Below are 22332 nucleotides of genomic sequence, written 5' to 3'. Positions count from 1 at the left end.
TTACACAGACTGCTTCTCAATTTTACATTTATAAAATGTCAATTTAAACATGACCCCCAAAAAATTGCTTCATAGACAATTGTGCCACAGAACAGTGCAATGCTCGTATAATGTATTTCAGAGTCACTAAACAGCCATAATCAGCAAAAAGTCTAACACCCCCATTTTACTGTAACTGAAAATGCAGATCTATATATTTTAACCACAACACATTACACAATACTGAGAATGTCTTTTAGGATTCTGTCTGCAAGAAATGTTACATAGAATAGTTAGTTATGAAGCCCACACATATACATGGTACACTGTACAAAATGTTAGGGGACATACACTTCAATAGCTTACAGCATCTCGTTGAGATATTAGTGTTATTTGACACAAATTAACATAAGCGAATGTTGAATATGACAAACTACAGACGTGCTGTACTCATCTCTTTCTGACACCACTCCTCATCTCTGTCCCATGTTAGGATATGATGCACTACTGTTACCATTATGGAAAGATTCTCAACATTCAAAAAAAGCCAGTCCTATCCTATAGCCAAGGTAATCAATTATGATCTACAGTATGGCACAGTGACCTCTGACTCTGCACACTAGCTGCTCCTACGAGTCCCTCTGTCTAACATATGGTAGTACAACAGTATAATATTACCATGAAGGCACTGCAAGAGAAAATGTGATATAAAAGGTAACACAAGCTGATTCACACTAGCTCTAACCGCCACAAGTCTAATTGTGTTTCATTTACACCAGCGCTGACTTTTCAGTGACACTCCATTTTACCTCAAAATAATTACATCTGCAGAGCCAGATCCTTCCAGCTTGTAATACTCAGTGGGCCTTGCAACAGTTGAGGGAGTGTTTTCTTTGAAGGAAAATACACGGCCCTCTGATTCTGAACAACTATCAGTTCAGTAATTGGAAAGCCGTCGGCCATCACTCCTCCCCTTGCCGCCATTTCTGGGATTCTTCCTGGCGTGCATCTGGGTGAATCTGGTTCCTCATGCCCCCCAGCACGTTGGAGGTGGCCTCGGTGGCCATGACGATAGGCTTGACCACAGATGGGGGGAGCTGTCGAAGGACCCCATCCACTGCCCCGGTCAACCCACGCTGCTCGTGCTCACGTATGGCCGTGTCATAGATGGTCAGAGCAGTGTCTGTGATTCCCTGTGGGGAACACGAATATTGAGCATGATTTATTACAGTCCTGACAGGTAACTTCATCCTGTATTCAATCTTGTAGTGTGTAACACTAAGCAGCACTACAAGCAGATGAGATGCAAAATGTTAGCATCATGCAAGTTACCTCTTTTACAACACTGTAAGCTTTGGCTACACCTTCCCGGAGATCAACTGGCTGATGAGACAATCTGTAATGAGAGAACCGTGTTATTCTCTTTGTCTTCCTCTCATCGGATCCTGGAGATACCATGTCATAGGCTGTTTCTGCTGCTGCCTGAAGAGCACAAATCAAACAAATTGTTTTGCATTACATGGAGCCGGATAAACTTGTAACACAGAAGTTGAAAAGAGATGCAGGACATTTTACAACCTATACATGTATTTCTGGACTGGGGTGAGTTTTCTTTACTTGGATAGTCCGCACCATGCGATTGGTAAGTTCCAGAGCAGCCATAGCTGTGGAGGTTCCAAAGGAGGCAGTACCACGCTGCAATCCCCGTACAACCCGACCATGCTTCCGGTACTGCTCTATTGGGAGCCACACCAGGTCCCTAAATCCCTGGACTGAACACGAGGAGGAAAAGGAAAAGTGTGTTATTATTTGGTTAATGCAAAAAAGGCAGATTAGATCAGGATTTCTGATTTGACTTTGGTTTATTAAGATACACATTAACACACTCCGATATACACTGAGTGTACAAAACATTCGACCAGTGGTCGAAAATGGGTCATTGACAAAAGAGGACAAAGGAGACTCCCACGAATTGTGCAGAGCAACTGATGGGCTACAGTTAGTCAACTGACAGGCCAGTACAACATTGGTGCCCAAAGACCCATAAAAGAATGCACAACTCATCATACCTTGACACGAATGGGGTATGGCAGCCGACGACCTTAGTTTCACTTCTTTCAGCAAAAAAACAAGAAACTGTAGTTGCAGTGGGCTAAGGAACGAAAACACTGGACACTGGATAATTGGAAAAACATTGCCTGGTCTGATGAATCCTGGTTCCTGCTGTTTCACACTAATGGGAGGACTAGGGTATGGAGAATGAACATTGCAGGCTGGTGTGATGTGTGAGGTTTGTTTTCATGGCACACATTGGGCCCCTTGATAAAAGTGGAGCAATGTTTGAATGCCACAGGATATCTGAACATCATTGCCAATCAGGTGCATCCCTTCATGGTAGCAGTGTATCCACCTGCGAATATATTTTTTTCAGAAGGATACTGCCCCATGCCACAATGCTAGGATTGTCAAGGAATGGTTCCACGAACATGACAGTGAATTCAGCTTACTGCAGTGGCCTACCCAGTCATCAGATCTCAATCCAATTGAGCTGTGGGATGAGACAGAACAAGCAAGTCGGAGTGGAGATCCGCTACCAGCCAACTTGACAACTGTGGAAAGCATTGGAGTCAACATGGGCCAGCATCCCTGTGGAACACTTTCAACACCTTGTAGAGTCCATGCCTCAACAAATTGAGGCTGTTCTGAGGGGAAAAGGGGGTGCAACTCAATATCAGGAAGGTGTTCCTAATGTTTTGTACACTCAGTGTATGTATAACAATAGTCTTTAGGTTGAACCAAAAGCTTAGACTCATTTCCATTGTGGACCAATTGGCCAAAACAAGCATGACCTTAGTCATAATATATTGTGTGGTTCTGAGAGGCTTAGACAGAATCTTCTTACAAAAAACAGTTAGTAATTTCAGGAACAGGAAAAATACTGTCTGATTAATAGGTAAATACATTACAGTGCTTCAACACCAGTTTATCAACTTACACATGTCCTACTTACCCAACTGTACCAGCGAGTGGATAGGTCCCACGCCACCCAACAGTCCTGGCAGCTGGTTCTTTTTGATGTCATTCAGCCACTCATTTATTGCATAGGAAAAGAGCTTATCCACTCTCAACAGTCTGGAAGAAAACCAAGAATGTTCTTATGGTTTCTGCATACTGTATTCTTTATACTAGACAATGGATTGTGTGTCATCATTTAACACCAGGAATAACCCAATTAAGTGTTGGTATGTCCTGTCATAACAAATCATACGAATATGAAGGGACTGTACTGATTAAACCTACCCTTGTCTGTAGTATAATCTCCTTAGTTTCAGCTCGGAGCAATTCAACTGTGTCAACCCAATCACAATCCCAGCAAATGTTCCCAGAAACAGAGGAGCAGTGCAAGAAACATGAGCATGTACTACTGTGAGAGTAAGAAATGCACATTCTTCATAAATGGAGCTACTGTACATCATCGGCGCTTGTTAACCAAAATATTGCACAGTATGTTGGCTGCACAACACCAGTTGTCAAGTCTGTCAACACTGGAATCCCTGATTACAAAACTGAATGTGTTTGTATACAGTATGTTTTTAGAGATTGTTAAAACAACATACTTGCTCCATTGAAACGTGTTTTCCATGGTAATCCAGACGAATAGGAACTTCAGAGGTAAACCAAAACTCTGAGGGAAATCAAACAAATATTTCATAATTTGCTAGCAAAACTCAAACACTTAATTATTTGTGTGTAGAACACATATAGTAAGATGAAGATAAGTTATGCCTTAACCCAAATGACATCAGGTGCCTGTCCACCTCTACAGAGTAAGGGACACCTACCTGAAGAAGATGGGCTGGTCAGTGAAGGATGATGCAGTGGCAGCCTCAGCTTCCCCAGTGTCGCTGTTACTGGATAAGGTGAGGCCGTTGATGCGGCTCTGGGCAGGCACAGAGATGATGGGCGCCGAGTCCTGGCTCCCACCTCCATGCTTAGTGAAGCTGCAGGACACCTCTGGGGCAGATGGCTTCTTCATTGAAACGCACAGGGCTGCAGACCAACAAATGCATCATTGAGGGTCAACATTTTGCTCGGATACAAATCATGAAATAACCTATGATTAAAATCTACTCAATATGCTACATTGTTCATAATGTACAAGCCTCTAGCCAAGGATATTTTACCTTCTTGATCAGGTGGAGAAAATATCTCAACTTCAGCAGCAAGGTTGGAAAAGAAGTCTTTCAAGAAAAACAATGCATCCTACAAGAAAATAAAAAAGCCAGGGGTAATTTCAAAGGGATCAATAGTATAACTGAAAATGTGTTAAATGAGACCATATGAAAGCATTACATTTCTATGGCTTGAAATCTTTTGGAAACCTCAGAAAGAGGTATGATTAACTGGATAAAACCAGCATGTTTATCTCTGGCTCACCTGGTCGATGTTGAGACGAAGGGGCATGTGTGAGACTCGCAGAGAGCATTCCAGGGGTGCTTGACCTGTCTCTGGACACATATGCAGAGCCCGAACTGTTAGCTGCAAGAAAACAAACAAAAATATATAATATTTAGCAAACGTTTTTATCCAAAGTGACTTAGTCAAGTGTGCATACATTTTAAAGTATGAGTGGTTCTGGGATTAAAACCCACTATCCTGGCGTTGCTGTAGCCATGCTCTACCAACTGAGCTACAGAGAACCACAGAGAACACATTCAGCATAAACATACATGCCTTAACCACTATCATGTCTTTAATGTGACCACAATCACATGGACATTACTCTACATCAATCAAATGTATTTATAAAGCCCTTCTTACATCAGCTGATGTCACAAAGTGCTGTACAGAAACCCAGCCTAACACCCCAAACAGCAATCAATGCAGGTGTAGAAGCACGGTGGCTAGGAAAAAGGCCAGAACCTAGGAAGAAACCTAGAGAGGTTCCAGGCTATGAGGGGTCCTCTTCTGGCTGTGCCGGGTGGAGATTATAACAGAACATGGTCAAGATGTTCAAATGTTCATAGATGACCAGCAGGGTCAAATAATAATAATCACAGTGGTTGTCGAGGGTGCAACAGGTCAGCACCTCAGGAGTAAATGTCAGTTGGCTTTTCATAGCCAATCATTCTCTCTATATGCATAATGTCTCTCACCATGTTGGAGTGGGCAGTGCGGGGCATCTCCTTGCTGGAGTAGAGGTACAGGAACTTGTTCATCTGGGAGGGGGCCAGTCTGTCTCTGATCTCCAGGTCCTGGATGATGAACACCTGCCGGGACTTAGGCTGAGGCCACTGAGGCCTGGGGGTAGACTTCATGCTGGAACCGCACCTGGGAAAAGAGCAAGAGGTCCTCAACTCTAGCTTCATACTAAAGGATGCACTTATCATCCCATTTGGCATACATAGCCTACATGTTGTATTGTTACAGGAGAGGGCTTGTGAAGTCCTCTTACCTTGCTGAGCTGGATCTCCATCAGGGCGTCAAGGTTCCTGCCCCGTCCTCCACCCCTGCTCTGTCTGACTGGGGTCTGGGAGGGGGAGCTGTGTGGGGTACACCTTCAACATAACCCAAACATTAACAGAGGACACTTGATCATCTGTTGCACCTTTTCACCATTACTCTACATCCTTTTTTCTTTTTCCATCTTGTCATTTGACACAATTTCAGTTCAATCACATCTCCTAGTATTGTTGTTGTAATAAAGAACAGTTGAACAGTCCAATGCACAAACACACTCACCCCCGACTTCTAGCAGGAGAGGAGGTGAATGTGGCGCTCCCAAAGTCCTTCCCTCCGTAGAGGTGCCAGATGACAGAGATCTCCCTGATGAGGTAGCGCACCTCTGGGACGGGGAACTTCAGGGCTCCCCTGCTGGAGTCCCTGCTGTCCAGGGGCTGGCCAAAGTGGTTGTCTTTGATCTCAATGGAGTCTGGGATCAACTTATTCACCACTGGCTCCTCGTCCCGATCCTGAGGCAATAAACACACCTTTCACACCAATGCAATAGACAGACTAAATGTACTAGTTATCCAACATGCTGAGTAAGTAACTGTATAAGATGCGTACTCTTACGTCTGTTCTGGAGCCCGGGGTCTCTAGAATAAAGAAGTCGTCGTTCTCTATGGCCAGGTTAGGGGCAGCGGTGATGAGGGGGGAGTGGACGTGAGGTACATGGGGCTCGGCTCCTGCGGCAGATTCCCGCTCTCGTCCGGGAAAAGGAAGAGGTCAGAGCGAGACGGGTCGAGGTCCTGATTCTGCTCCTCGTGTATTCCTGTAGCGGTTGAGGAGGGAGTGGGACCAGTTGAGTCTAGTCAAATTAACTTCTATACATTAAGTGAATGTTAAATAGTTGTGGTTGTATATAGTCTCACCGTTGCGCTGCAGTGCCAGGGTGTGCTGACTGTCTGCCTCCATGGCCTCACTCATCAGGTCCTGCAGCATCTGCTGCTCAGCCTCAGGGAGAAGAGGAGCCTGGGAAGGGGGCCGGCTTGGAGCCTCCGGCTGGCCAGACATAAACAACATTTTAACTCAGCAGACAGCAGAGTCCATATCCTCACTACAGTATTTAGAATCACAGTTCAGACTGTTCTACTCTCTCAAAAGAGTTTGATATACTGTAATTGTAATGGCTTTGTTGTGTCAAATGTGCCTCACAATATACAGATACAACAAATTCTCCACTGACCATTCACTGCTCATCACTCAAGGCTATGATGAGTCATAAATGTATCTGAGGGGTATAAAAGCTGACCTTTGCGCTCTGTTTGGAGCTGGTGCGCTTGGCCTCTGGCCCAGGAGGGGGCAGTAGGTCTCCATAGCTGGCCACGTACTGGATGAGGTTCATCAGAGCAGCACAGGAGTCTGAACACATTCTGATGTGGATGACATCACTGGAACAGCGCAGCTCAAATCTGGGCTCAGTCTGTCAAAAGACACAGTGAGAAGAATGGCTCAACGGTGACGTCTTGTTGTTGGAAATAGGTTTATCATAGATCAACAGAGTTTGTCAGCTCTTACCAATTCTCTGTCCACTCCAGGTTTGACCGCAGTGCTCCTCAGCTCTAATGTTCCCATGTCTACCACCTGCACAGTCTGGGCGATAACGCACATGGGTTACTGGTCAGAGCGTCTAAAGGATCTTTGACAATCAAATTGAAAATGTAACAGAAATCGTCTCACCTCGCAATAGATTTACAGAGACGGCATTGCTCTTGTCAGAGAGGAACAAAGCTGCTTCATCCAAAATGATCCTAGAAACAACACAAAATACAGAAACATCCAGTGATACGCCACTGCTGATTTTATTTCAATGACATGACCAGTGCTGCAACAGTACCTGAGAGAGGAGGATGAGTGGTCTAAGGAGACTGCTGGAGATGCTGAATGTCTCCACTACCATCAGAGACCTGAGTGGGAGATACAGGGGTCTGCAGAGGGAATATAGCATGTTAAAATACAAACACTGAATACATAGAAAATACAGATGAGTTAAGTCATGAACGTGACATACAGTACATTCGGTAAGTATTTCAGACCACTTGACTTCTTCCACATTTTGTTACATTGCAGCCTTATTCTGAAAATAATTAAATAGTTTCCCCCCTCAATCTACACACAATACCCCATAGCGACAAAGCAAAAACAGGTTTGTTTTAAATATTAGCAAATTTATTAGAAATATTAAACTGAAATATGACATTTACATAAGGATTCAGACCCTTTACTCAGTACTTTGTTGAAGCACCTTTGGCAGTGATTATAGCCTCGTCTTCTTGGGTATGACACTACAAGCTTGGCACACCTGTATTTGGGCAGTCTCTCCCATTCTTCTCTGCAGATCGGATGGGGAGCGTCGCTGCACAAATATTTTCAGGTCTCTCCAGAGATGTTCGATCAGGTTCAAGTCTGGGCTCTGGCTGGGCCACTCAAGGACATTCAGAAACTTGTCCCGAAGCCACTCCTGCATTGTCTTGGCTGTGTGCGTAGGGTCGTTGTCCTGTTGGAAGGTGTTCTGGAGCAGGTTTTCATTAAGGATCTGTCTGTACTTTGCTCCATTCATCTATCCCTCGATCCTGACTAGTGTCCCAGTCCCTAACACTGACAAACATCCCCACAGCATGATGCTGCCACCACCATCCTTCACCGTAGGGATGGTGCCTGGTTTCCTCCAGACGTGACGCTTGGCATTCAGGCCAAAGGGTTTAATCTTGGTTTCATCAGACCAGAGAATCTTGTTTCTCATGGTCTGAGAGTCCTTTAGGTGACTTTTGGCAAACTCAAGCGGGCTGTCATGTGCTTTTTACTGAAGAGAAAGGCCTGATTGGTGGAATGCTGCAGAGATGGTTGTCCTTCTGGAAAGTAATACCATTTCCACAGAGGAAGCTCTGTGCTCTGGAGCTCCGTCAGAGTGACCATCGGGTTCTTGGTCACTTCCCTGACCAAGGCCCTTTTCCCCCGATTGCGTAGTTCGGCCCGGCGGCCAGCTCTTGGAAGAGTCTTGGTGGTTCCAAACTTCTCACATTTAAAAATGACGGAGGCCACTGTGTTGTTGGGGACATTCAATGCTGCAGAAATGTTTTGGTACCATTCCCCAGAGTTGTGCCTCGACACAATCCTGTATTGGAACTCTGCGGACAATTCCTTCGACCTCGTGGCTTGGTTTTTGCTCTGACATGCACTGTCAACTGTGGGACCTTATATAGACAGGTGTGTGCCTTCTCAAACCATGTCCAATCAATTGAATTTACCACAGGTGAACTCCAATCAAGTTGTAGAAACATCTCAAGGATGATAAATGGAAACAGGATGCACCTGAGCTCAATTTCGAGTCTTAAAGCAAAGTGTCTGAATACTTATATAAATAAAGTATTTCTGCTTTTTATTTTTAATATATTTACAACTTTTTTTTACTTTCGCTTTGTCATTATGGGGTACTCTATGTAGATTGAGGAAGAAAATATGGCTGTAATGTAACAAAATTAGGAAAAAGTCAAGGGTTCTGAATACTTTCCGAATGCATTGTAGTCAGTCAACAGCACCTGTAATCTAGTGAGCAGCTCCACAGGTGGAGATGAAGGGTGGTGACTGAGGCAGGGGGGGGTGTAACCCAACACAGGCTCATCAGACACATTCAGGAAGTCTACGATCTGTTACACACAACCAAGAAACACTGATCAGTCAGGAGTATGGTTCATCTGTTCAAAGGGATGCTTAAGATATGATTAAGATAAGTTGTGGCATTGAACTGTACACAAACAACACCTTGGATTAACAGGTGTTGAGTTTACCTGGTCATACCAGCCCAGTTTGGGGGGAACCACTCGGTGCTGGAGTGTGGCCCCTTTCATTCCCACTGCAATCAGGAACTCCTGCAGAGGAAACCCAGACCAACAGTGAGGAAATACAGTTGAAGTCGGAAGTTTACATACACTTAGGTTGGAGTCATTAAAACTCGTTTTTCTACCACTCCACAACTTTCTTGTTAACAAACTATAGTTTTGGCAAGTCGGTTAGGACATCTACTTTGTGCATGGCACAAGTCATTTTTCCAACAATTGTTTACAGTCAGATTATTTCACTGTATCACAATTCCAGTGTGTCAGAAGTTTACATACACTAAGTTGACTGTGCCTTTAAACAGCTTGGAAAATTCCAGAAGATGATGTCATGGCTTTAGAAGCTTCTGATAGGCTAATTGACATAATTTGAGTCAATTAGAGGTGTACCTGTGGATGTATTTCAAGGCCTACCTTCAAACTCAGTGCCTCTTTGCTTGACATCATGGGAAAATCAAAAGAAAGGCCCAAAAAATTGCTTGAAGTTCCTTGGTGTCCACATCACCAACAAACTAACATGGTCCAAGCACACCAAGACAGTCGTGAAGAGGGTACAACAAAATATCTATTCCCCCTCAGGAGACTGAAAAGATTTGGCATGGGTCCTCAGATCCTCAGAAGGTTTTACGGCTGCACCATCGAGAGCATCCTGACGGGCTGCATCACCACCTGGTATGGCAACTGCTCGGCCTCCGACCGCAAGGCACTACAGAGGGTAGTGCGAACGGCCCAGTACATCACTGGGGCCAAGCTTCTTGCCATCCAGGACCTCTATACCAGGCGGTGTCAGGGGAAGGCCCTAAAAATGATCAACGACTCCAGCCACCCTAGTCATAGACTGTTCTCTCTGCTACTGCACGGCAAGCGGTACCGGAGCGCCAAGTCTAGGTCCAAGAGGCTTCTAAACAGCTTCTACCCCCAAGCCATAAGACTCCTGAACATCTAGTCAAATGGCTACCCAGACTATTTGCATTGCCCCCACCCCCTCTTTACACCACTGCTACGCTCTGTTGTCATCTATGCATAGTCACTTTAATAACTCTACCTACATGTACACACTACCTCAAATAACCGGTGCCCCCGCACATTGACTCTGTACCGGTACCCCCCCCCCCCTGTATATAGTCTCGCTATTGTTATTTCACTGCTGCTCTTTAATTACTTGTTACTTTTATCTCTTATTCTTAAATGTTTTTGTTTTTTTAACTGCATTGTTGGTTAGGGGCTCGTAAGTAAGCATTTCACTAAGGTCTACACCGGTTGTATTCGGCGCATGTGACTAATAAAATTTGATTTGACATATGCAAAATGGGGTTGAATCAGTCAAGTTACTAAGGGGGTAAAGGAGATTCAAAAATATTAACAGACAATGTCAATAAGATCACCCGAGGTGGTCGTAGGGGCAGGCTTCATCAAAAGCTGCCCTAAACTGGATGAATCCGTCTGCAGGGAGCTGGTGAGAACAGACCATCCTAAAGAAGTCAGCAGCCATGAGGGACGGGGCTGGGGGCAGCATCCGGCAGGGGGTCAATGTGGAGAACACATACAGCCAGGTTCCCCAGTGTCAGCCTGAAGACCAGCTCTGGCCTGGACTGATCACTGTGGGCTTTGGTTGGGTGGGCTGACACACAGGACAAAATGTGTGAATTAATGACTTGTAAACATAAACACTACCATGACATTTCTGTTTTCTCCGGCATCAAACAATGTTAGATTAAGAAGTTACTGTCTTAAGAACTGAATAGGAATACTGACTCAAACAGCTTTCTTCCTTTAAAAAATAATGTTTATTTGTCTGCTCAATTTATTCTAAATGGTAGTGAGTGAGAGTGCATGATGCTGGTTCTTAGGCTGCGTTCACACAGGCAGCCCAATTCTGATCTTTTTTCCACCGATTTTTCTTTTGACCAATCACATCAGATCTTTCACATCAGCTCTTTTTCAGAGCTGATCTGATTGGTCAGAACAGCAATTAGTGAAAAAAAACATCACAATTGGGCTGCCTGTGTGAATGCAGTATTACAGGTCTGTCTCAGCAGTTTGTGTTGGAGTGGTGAGTCCCGTGTCAGGAATGGGCTTTCCTGGGACTGCTTCTCCTTCTGTCTGGGCACGTCCAGGTAATCGTTCCAGAGGATCTTAGTACATTTCTTTGTTCTTTTGTCCTCTATGTTACAATCCCCATACCATTAGGTTAGGTTATGAGGCATACCGTGGTATTGCCAGTAGACTCTCCTAGGGAGGGGGAGTAGTTACTGTTGAGTGACAGGTCCAAGTCCACAGTGGGAGGTTCCCCCAGGGAAGGGAGGGATGACAGGCTATGAGACATGTCCATGTCAGTCATGGAGAAGAAGACATCCTCTGTGCCAACAACAAAGAAGCTAGATCAAACAATTGTTAATGATATCAAGATATGGGCCTACAAAAACAAAAAGCTCAATCCAAATCACCAGGTTATTAAACATAGTAGGTGCGGGTAACAGTTCATCCGAACCTCGGCTGGACACAGTTCTGGTGGTCTGGCTCACGAAGAGGTCAGGGTCGGACTCCTTCTTCAGGCAGCGATTTAGCTCCATATGGAGCCGATACTCATCCTCCTGCTGCATGGGACGGTTCCTCTTGTCCTTCCCCCAATCCGGCCCAGCTTCGCACACAAAAGCAGACGATTTTAGTGTTTCACTCACCAACGTCTGACGTGGCTCCTTTTAAGATATCATCATTCAATTACCATAATTAAACCAACCTGAGCCTGAAAAAACTCCAAACATGTCCAAGAGTAGGTGAACTTGCCGTGGAGATAGCAGCACGATCATTTTGCTTATCTGTCCATCAACATCCAACTGAAAAACAAAAATACTGTTGTAAAGACCCAAGATAATAGACATTTTGTGCATTTCAGTGTGTCCAAGTTTCACAGTTGCTGTGCCATTTCAATCATGTGAGGATGCTGTACTAACCTTTGCTCCAGGCATGGTTTGGTTCTGTTTCAGGACACGGGACAGTTCAATTCTGCCACTAAGGTGACCAATCTGCATGGGTTTAAAGAGTGTTGCTGAGGAAACAGGCTCTGTGAACTGGGGGTGTGGCTCACAGATGATTCTAGTGTTCCAGCTGGGGGATAGCTTGGCCTCTGTCTCCTGGGGGGGTGCAAAAAGGGGGTGCGTTAGTATATGTTCTCTATGCTTCCAAACTACACAGAGGATTATTTTAATGTACTCACTGTTGGGGTGGGTGAGGACTTGAAGCCGGCTCTGGCCGCCTTTGAGAACTCGTCCCAGAAGACGGTGACTCCCTCCAGCTGCAAGTTTTTATGTGCAAATGTGGTGAGTTGGTGCACATTTACGCTGAAGCTCTCACCAGTCTCATCACAGTAAACAATCCTGAACAACACAACACAGATAAGGATGTAAGAGCTCATGTAGTGTAAATGTATTGAAAATGCTAAATAAAATCAGAAATACCTAAGTTAAAGGTATTGGGCACTACTTCAAGATAAATGTGCAAGTAGTTCCCTACTTGTAACCTCAACTTACTTGTTGATGCGCAACTCAAGACTGATTCCTGTTTTGGAATTTTCTGGAAAATGTTCGATTCTGATAACAGTGTCCAAAAAAGTAACCTTGACCCTTCTCAGAACTAAAGAAATGACAAAGAAGACATTGTTATCAATCCTCTGATGCTTGGAAAGAAAGCCCACTCAAGTGTTGTTGTATGGTAATGATCTACCACACCCATCTCTATGGTCTCTGCAAACTTCTCCAATCCCTCCTATGGCTGGAAGCTCTCCCCCAAGTCATCTGTTAGTCTCTGGCTCAGACACTCTTTGGCAAGCTGCATGCTGCTCTTCATGAAGCTGGACCAATACATGGGTTCCATACATGAGGCTAGTGGCACACAAGGGTCAACATTGTCAACATGGTTTATTTATCTGTAGTCGATGTGGAATCGCTAGCTAGTTAGCTGTGTGTGCACAAGTAGCAGCCATAATGCAATGATGATGATGAAGAGACAAACAGAGATGGAGGTGATTGAGGTGTCCCCTCACCCATACGTGGTCTGGGTCTGAACACCATCTCCAACCCCTTGACCTCCAGGGCACAGTTCTCCTGCAGCAGGGACGCCCATGGTACGGTCAGAGAGATGGTCTGGATGAAGCCCTCTATTACCTCGAAGGGGGCATCCACTGACTCAAGGACCTCATTTAAAGACTGAGGGGGGAGAAAAAGCTCTCAGGCAAAGGTACACTGTCAGTATGTATGTCAATACAAATCCCATTACCGGTATTAATATTTGCTTAGCTACATAAAAGGTTGAATTTACCCACTTGTCCAATGGCACTTGTGCCAGTGATCCAGTTCCTTGATAGAGGTCTAAACTTAGCTGATCTAAGCTCAGCTTCTCTTGTAGGAAATTGCCCAAATACCGATGCAAAAGGTATCTGCATGCCCGCTTCTTTATAGATTCAGAAAATGGCCACGGCATGTTGGTCTGATTAATTGTGGTGGCTTCCAAATGGCTGTTGAATTCAGTATTCAACAAATATGTTGTATGGAGAAAAAGGATGTTGGATAACTATATATTTCTCTTCAAATAATTTAGCATTGGCAGTATCAGTCTTGTCATTCTGAAGACTTCCAAAAGACAGGAAAACATCCTTTACACACAGGGAGGAGATATGTGGCAATAATTTCAACTTCAGTTTGCTGTACCTGCCAATGAGATGGAACATAACATTGAAACTCTCAACTATACATTTGATCACCACACTAGATGACAAGTTATTCAGTACCAGTAAGTTACCATGTATAGTAGCAATATTATTGTCACTCCTAGGAGAGGTAGACAGCATTACTGTTAGTAGCTGCATGTTAGGTACACCACCCTCACCCTTAATTCTAAGATTCGGGCTAAAATCTAAACCGAATGGGTGGCATTATCAGCTAGCTAGCCAAAACTGTCTCTGGCATCACGTCATTGCTTGCTAACGCCGGGTGTCTGCTCACTTGATAATCCTGTCCATACCGCTAACTGAAAAAATCCGACATCTAGGTTTCTGTTAATGGTTTGACAATACTGCTAGCCCCAAAATAATCTTACAGTTTGATATCAAGGATGTAGTTAGTACGACAAGCTTGGAGGGTATGTCAATGGCTATAAAATTAAATCCCCACAGCATCGATTTATTGTTTCTCGTCTGGGATTGTTTATTAGTTAGCACCGAGCTAGCATGAACCTCATTAACATCTTGAATATAGCTCAACTGACATGGTAAGGCAGTATGTTACATGTCATATAATGGGTTCTATGTAGCAATTTAATCACAGAATAGCTTTAATTTCTCACGTTCTGTATGAATTGTTTACAAACAATTTCATGACTCCGCAACGTTGACGCTTTCCACGTTCCGCTGTACGTAAAAAGACAGACGGAAGTACACATTCAAACTCCACCCCCCTTCTGCGTAAATCAACTAAAAGTGTTTACTGCGCATATGCTTCTAGCAAAGCCTTTTCATCCACAAGCCATTCTACTTGAACTTTTTCGCATGACTTCTGAATAATTGCAATGTTGAAAGAGAAGGTGTTATCACAATGTTTAACTACGGTGGTGTTAAAACAGAACAACTGGCATTGATCAGAATATTTTGATAGTCGTTACTACCCAGACTATTTGCATTGCCCCCACCCCCTCTTTACACCACTGCTACGCTCTGTCGTTACTGATTGTCCTGTTTGTGACAATCTTGATTATTATTATTTTAAATGATTTTGTTATTGATATTGTTAATGAATAATTTCCAAAGTACTCTTTGGAAATATCTACATTGTTACGTCATGCTGATAAAGCAATAGAAATTGAAATCTTCATGACAGAAATCTTTGTTGATCACCCGGAAGTACCTTAAAAACAACCACGGAGGAGGTGAGTAACGCAGCTAGAAAAACTAATTTGACAAAAATGACAATATTTCCTGGTACTGTTGAAGTTTACATATATTCATGATTCTGTTTATGTCATTGTCAAAACAATTCCTACTACAAAGAGAACCCATAGCCACGGATATTGGCTGCTATTGGCCGTAAGCTAGCTAGCAAGCTAACATGGTGATGATGGTGGACTGTCTTGTCACTGAATGATAAGTGGTAAACAGTAATAACTATGTTATTGGATACTAGCGCTAGTCATACTCTAACTCATCACAAAAGTTTTCACATTATTCATGAATGAATTCAAAACAATCACAACACACCAGCCTTTAAAGCCCTACTAATGTTTGTTAAAAATCACAGACTGGGCCCACCCACCAAAAAAGTAAACCCTTGAGCTAACGTTAGGTGGATTCCATGATGGTGGAACTTGCTTGTATCATCTACCTCCTTGGATATAGTGCGAGGAACGTTCGTTTGAAGCTTTACATCTTAGTTTACAATGTATCCGATGACCACGAAAACACATTTATTATTGTATGATAACACTTGTAGTTAAAACAGTTGTACTTAGCTAGCATTTAGCTACTATACTTCATTTTCTGATTGCACCTTTAACCTCACAGTTGTGTCTGGTGTTTTTGTGTGTGTCTGGTGAAGAAGATGGAGATAGACTACCAACCAGAGGACTCGCCTGTCTCCTTATTTGATGAAGACTGTATTGATCATGTGAAGGACATGAGGTTGGAAGCAGAGGCAGTGGTCAACGATGTGTTATTCGCCGTGGCTGAAATGTATGTGTCCTCAAATTTGGACAGTGCTTTGGCTGTGGCCTACATCAACGTGGAAACAAGAGAGGGCAATCGTTATTGCCTTGAGCTCAATGAAGCTGGACTAAGGGTGAGGGATATCAACACTATTTAATTTGTGCCATTATTTCATTTGTGCTGTTCAGCTGTTATTCTGTGTAGGCCTACTGGTATATGATTGACCACTCTCTATTTTACCTTACAGGTGGTTGGCTACGTCTTTGACCAGGTGGATGAGAGCTTGAGCACCCAATACTTTGAGACCATTTATTCACTGCTGGATACCCTCAGCCCAGGCTACAGAGAAGCCTTTGGGAATGCCCTGCTACAGCGATTGGAGAGGCTGCAGCAAAATGGACAATGAAAGACAAAATGGAGCTAATGATGTGGAAGTGAAACAAGGGTTGTAGGGACATCAATTGTACTATACGAATACAAACATAGCAACCATTCTCATCAGGTTATTGACCAGACATCTAGCTACTACTACAGTACTAATGTACTACTAAAAGCATCTGCGTGGTCAATGCGACGTCTGCAGTGGCCATACTGCATTTATTGCAATACGGCCACTGCAGAAGTCAGGGCATTTATACTTTTTGCGCTTAGAGGAGTAGAGCAGAGCTGTTATGAAGGAAGTGAGTTTGTGTATATACAGGACCTCCCGCCCCCACCTAGCGTCAACCAATTATGTCAATGTGGAGCTATACGGAGCCCTCCGCATTGGGTTTCATGTTCATGTTATTCACAACAATGATTTAGACCTGCTGTGTCAGTCTGTGACTAGGATTATCTTCTGTCATTATTCACATTCAGGTTTGTGGCTTTTGTAAAGAACTGTCTGTCAAGTTTGACAATATGTCGCAGTGTTTATCCCCCCGGAACTCCCACACTTCATTAACCCTGCTCTACCTCTACATAGTTAGATTATACTTTAAGTATGTTACTTAAGGGCCTCCCGAGTGGCGCAAATGTCTAAGGCACTTCATCACAGTGCTAGAGGCGTCACTACAGACCCGGGTTCGATACCAGGCTGTGTCGCAGCCGGCCAGGCGCATGCACGCTGACTTCCATCGTCAGTTGTACGGTGCGGCTGGCTTCCGGGTTAAGCGAGCAGTCCGGCTTGGCAGGGTCTTGTTTCGGAGGATGCATGGCTCTCGACCTTTCGCCTCCTGAGTCCTTACGGGAGTTGCAGCGATGGGACAAGACTGTAACTACTAATTGGGGAGAAAAAGTACTAAAAATATATAAAATATATACAAATTCAAAATGTATGTTACTTAATAAAGTTGTTCTCTGCCGTCCACTGAAATAAGTGTATTTGGCCTTCTATGTACATCAGCGAGTGCATGTCTCATTGAAACAGCCAAAGAGAGAGATGTGGGGATTGTTTTCAAAATCCATCAACCACCCCCTCTGATGTTATGACTCATAAACTGCCTTAACGATTGACCCATGGTATGCTCTTTGGCAAAATAATGTACAAATCATTTACATAACCCATGTCTTAGTTACTGAAGTGTTCATTGTTGTCATGGTAGTTAAACATGTATTGTTTGTCACTTTTCATTTAACACTCCTGAGTTTTGAATAACATTGAGAAGGGTCAAATATTATTCAAAACAGTCAAGTGGCCATTATTAGAAGGGTTTCAACGTCTGCTTTTGTTATTTGGGCAAATATAATTTATGCATTTCAAACAAGGAAATGCATTTTCATTTACTATTCACATTACTGTTATGAATACTAAATACAGATGTTGGTATTGACCTGATAGTTTGAGAAGAGGTCAGATGAGGGAGACATTTTATGAAAAATATGTGAGCTACAGTTTTGTGTGGTTGAATTAAGGACTTCCTGGTGTCTGTCATATTATAGTATATTCTCATTTATGTTTCTCTGTTAAGTACCCCAAGCTATCATACTTTTTAGGCAAACAATTAAAGCACCTGAAGATGAGTTGAAAAGGATGTATCATTGATTAACAAGCTGCTTTTAGTTCCTCAGTAAAAAGCACAGAAGGTATGAGCATTTACTACTGATTCCACAACTGAGAGTCAACAGTATTTTAATTAATTCAGATTTTGTGAAGATGCTTCAGGATGTTGGCTCCAAGTCCTATCAGTTTTACAGTTCTGGTAATTTTCCACAGTTACCGTAATTTGTGTTGAGAATTTAGTTGTGTGTGAAATAAATGATCGTCCATTGTAGTGTAATTTAAATTTACTTAGTATCAAATCAGTTTACCCTGTGAATGTCATTAGAATTTTTACTCATTGTTTGATGCTGACATTATTGTAGACCAACAAAAGCTAATTAAATACGTTTCATTTCCTTGTAATCTGCAATTTTGTTGCCCTTATTGCTTTTGCAATGAGTGATGTGTGTGCATCGGTTTTACCAAGGTGAATGAGTAAACCCAGTTATCCCATGTAATAAATTCTTAGGATCTTGAAAATGCTGAGGCATGTGTTATGTTCTTTTATTTGGTTATGAGCTTTGGAAGTTCAACAGCACACAACAGCATTTTATTTTGAGACATTTGCTTGTCCTTAATGTTAATCAGATGTGAAGGCAAATTACCAAAAAAGGTAATACTATAATAATACAAAATGTAAGATTAAATAAAGACTATTAGATGTAACTATTTAGACATCTTGATTTTAATATCTAGCCATTGCTGTTTGACAGTACAGAAGAAGAAAGAATCCCCTCCCAAAGTACTGAGTTACAACATATTTAGCAGTCAAAAGGAAATACAGTACATGCCAAATAGCTTTTCAGACCACACAGCAGCCAGTAAAAAATAAGCAAATATCTAGAAAGTTGCACCGCACTGCAATGTAAATAAAGTCTAGGAATTGATTGTTCACAGAAACATTAACAGACTCATTCTGATCAATCATTGACACTATTTGGCAGATGACTGAGTAGAATTTAGCAATACTTGGGTCATTCCATCAAATCAGTACCTTTTGGGTAGCGTAACTTTGTCAATAGTTTTATTTTATTTCACCTAATTTTAACAGTCTGTCATGAAGAGCACATGTTCAACTTAATAAATCAAGTTTTTCCCCATCTCAAAAGGTTAAATAAAGTATATGACTATAGTAAGTGCCTATTAAGTGTCAAATAAAGTAACAGGGTTGACGATTTCATCTTAAATCAGCCATAAATCCGGTTGTAACGGGGAATGGAAGCCTGTTGTGTGCAACAGGGAGGAAATTGTCAAAGACTCCAGCCACCCAAGTCATAGATTGTTCTCTCTGCTACTGCACGGTAAGCTGTATTGGAGTGCCAAAGACTGAAGAGCTCCTTAACAGCTTCTACCCCCAAGCCATAAGACTGCTCTGATCAGTTCATCAAATGGCTACCCAGACTATTTACATTCACCCCCTTATCTTATTCTAATCTATTCTTATTTTTTTGCACTGACTCTCTTGCACAAGCTCCACTGGACTCTAACCACATACTCACACACTGACACTCCAACAACACACACACACACATACATTCACATTCCTTCACATACGCTGCTGCTACTCTCTGTTTATTATCTATGCATAGTCAATTTACCCCTACCTACATGTACACATTAACTCGACTAACCCGTACCCCAGCACATTGAGTCGGTAGCAGTACCCCTTGTGTATAGCCTCGTTATTTTGATCTTATTGTGTTACTATCTTTAGTTATTTAGCAACATTTTAAATATTTTTTTTCTTTTTTTACTCTGCATTGTTGGTTAAGGGCCCGTAAAGTAAGCATTTCACGTTAAGGTCTACTACACCTGTTATATTGGCACATGTAATAAAATTTGATTTGATACATTTGAATGCAAGCTTCACAAGACAAGTAATTGTTAAAACATTTCTAGCCTGTCTATCTATGGGCAACAGGGTTGATGTGTTATGCCCGACCTGCTCTGTTTTCCACCACAAAACACCAGAAAAATGTCCAGAAAGAGTAGAACCAGCTCTGGTTTTGCGCCCACTCGGGCTCGTGCGGTGGAGGAGATCTTCGTGGGCTATACTCAGCCTTGTGTCAGGGTAGTACGTTGGTGGTCTGTTGATATCCCTCTAGTGGTGTGGGGGCTGGCTTTGGCAAAGTGGATGGGGTTATATCCTGCCTGGTTAGCCCTGTCCAGGGGTATCGTCGGACAGGGCCACAGTGTCCCCCGACCCACCCCTGTCTCAGTCTCCAGTATCTATGCTGCATTAGTTTATGTGCCGGGGACTAGGGTCAGTCTGTTATATCTGGTGTAATTGTCCTGTCTTATCTTGTGTCCTGTGTGAATTTAAGTATATACGGCAACAAAAATTGGCTAAGAAATTAATACTGAATACAAAGCGTTATGTTTGGGACAAATCGAACAACACATCACTGAGTACCAGTTCATATGTTCAAGCATGGTGGTGGCTGCATCATGTTATGGGTATGCGTGTTATCGGCAAGGACTAGGGATTATTATTTTTCTTAAATAAAAAAATGAATACAGCTAAGCACAGGCAGGCAAAATCGTAGAAGAAAACCTGCTTCAGTGTTCTTTCCAACAGACATTGAGAGAGGAATTCGCCTTTCAGCAGGACAATAATCTAAAACACAAGGCCAAATCAACACAAGTTGCATCAAGATGGCATTGAATGTTCGAGTGGCCTAGTTGGTTTTAACTTGAAAATGGCTTTCTAGCAATAATCAACAACCAACCAGACAGAGCTTGAAGAATTTAAAAAATAACTAGATGGTAATCTTCCATGAACAAAAATTGGTGGGACTTGCTTCAATTCTACAAGTATTTTTGTAGTAGTGGAAGCCAAGCAGTTAAATATAGTCAAGTTCAATTTAGTAAAATAATTGGTCTGATTACTTTGATAGACTACACTATCAATCTTATTACTTTGGATTGTGGGGCAGTTAGATCACATATTTCATCACAAATAACTACACTCAGACTAGCCTACTACACTTTTATACACTCTCCTACTAGAATACCACAGTATATGCAAACTCTATTAATAGAGTACAGAAGACAAGGAGGCGTTGTTGAAGTACAGTATATGTAAACTGTAATAAGTGTACGACAAGGTAGCATTGTTTAAAATAAATTAAAATCTTTAATTGTATACCGAGGGGGGAAGGTAGTGATTGGTAGTAGTTATTACTGTTCTTATTTCAGATTTGAATATCAGAGAAGTAGACCAAGGTGCCATGCCCTTTATGTTATCTACGATGCGTTGTTGGGAAAAGTGATGTGACAAAAGTCACAATGTTTACTCATTATCTCATGCTTAGAATGTGCTCCCTCATTGTTATAATTAGAAAGTTCTGAAAAGTTCCATGGTTGGAAGTTAGCTAAATTAGTTGATGTGGTTACAAAAACTGCTATACCTTGTTATTGGTAGTGTCACGACTTCGACCGAGGCAGGCTCTCCTTCCCGTTCGGGTGGGGTTCGGCGGTCGTCGTCACCGGCCTATTAGCTGCCACTGATCCTTTTCTCCCCCTCCCTATGTGTTTATTGGGCGCACCTGTTTTGTATGAGGGTTAATTAGTTGGGTTTATTTAATCAGCCGGCATACACGTTTCTTTGTGCGGGATTGTTTGTATGTAAGTTGGTGTTGGTTTTGTGCTTCATGTTTCTGGACATTATTCATTCCCCACGTGTCTGGGGTAGTTTATTAGTGTACACCCAGTGTGTTAGTAGGGTGGCCTAGTTTGTCCGTGTTTCATTAAAAAGCATTTGTTTTGCAATTGCTGCTCCTGCGCTTTTTCCTTCACACTCCGACACCCAGGCCTTACAGGTAGTAGATATCTGTTCTTATTTCCAGATTTGAAAAGCAGAGAAGTAGACCAAAATATCATACCCTCTAGCTGTTTGTCTAACTTGTTGGGAAAGTGGTGAAAGTAGCTGATTTGTGTCAAACGTTACATTGTTTACAGTGAATGTTGAAGCCATGATTGCACAATGGGGAGCTTTAGAATGTCGAGGAAATCCCACGACAGTGAATGGAGGACAAAAATATGAATAGTTTAAAAGGTATAAAATATATCAAAAAGTGAAATGTAAGCAACTCAATCCATACCAGTCTGCACATTTTAATCTTTGAACTGCGTTTCTATCTTAAATGGTGTAAGTGTAATGGTCATCGTTGCATGAAGAAGGATCGGACCAAAGCACAGCGTGGTAAGTGTTCATGATATTTATTAACACTGAACACTAGAACAAAATAACAAAGTGAGAAACGAAACCGAAACAGTCCTGTCAGGTGCAGAAAACACTGAAC

At 42.6% G+C, this 22332-nt stretch overlaps 1 protein-coding gene and 1 pseudogene across 3 annotated transcripts; one reads left to right on the top strand and one right to left on the bottom strand.

Moving 5' to 3' along the window:
• Positions 1-95: 95 nt before the first annotated feature.
• Positions 96-14739, bottom strand: LOC120059994 (annotated as a pseudogene).
• A 273-nt stretch (positions 14740-15012) lies between these two features.
• On the top strand, positions 15013-17101 carry LOC120059884 (gsk3b interacting protein). 3 transcript variants are annotated; one of them, XM_039008950.1, is made up of 3 exons: positions 15013-15236; positions 15905-16141; positions 16256-17101. In XM_039008950.1, exons 2-3 carry the CDS (start codon positions 15905-15907, stop codon positions 16412-16414), a joined length of 396 nt encoding a protein of 131 aa, XP_038864878.1. In that variant the 5' UTR covers positions 15013-15236; the 3' UTR covers positions 16415-17101. The 3 variants fall into 3 exon arrangements, with proteins under 3 accessions (XP_038864878.1, XP_038864877.1, XP_038864879.1); XM_039008949.1 differs by having other exon boundaries at positions 15902-16141; XM_039008951.1 differs by lacking the exon at positions 15013-15236 and having other exon boundaries at positions 15881-16141.
• Positions 17102-22332: the final 5231 nt, after the last annotated feature.

Source organism: Salvelinus namaycush, chromosome 15 (assembly GCF_016432855.1).
Source record: "Salvelinus namaycush isolate Seneca chromosome 15, SaNama_1.0, whole genome shotgun sequence".
Taxonomy (NCBI): domain Eukaryota; kingdom Metazoa; phylum Chordata; class Actinopteri; order Salmoniformes; family Salmonidae; genus Salvelinus; species Salvelinus namaycush.
Note: the sequence above shows the minus strand (reverse complement) of the source record. Positions and strands in the feature narration are given on the sequence as shown.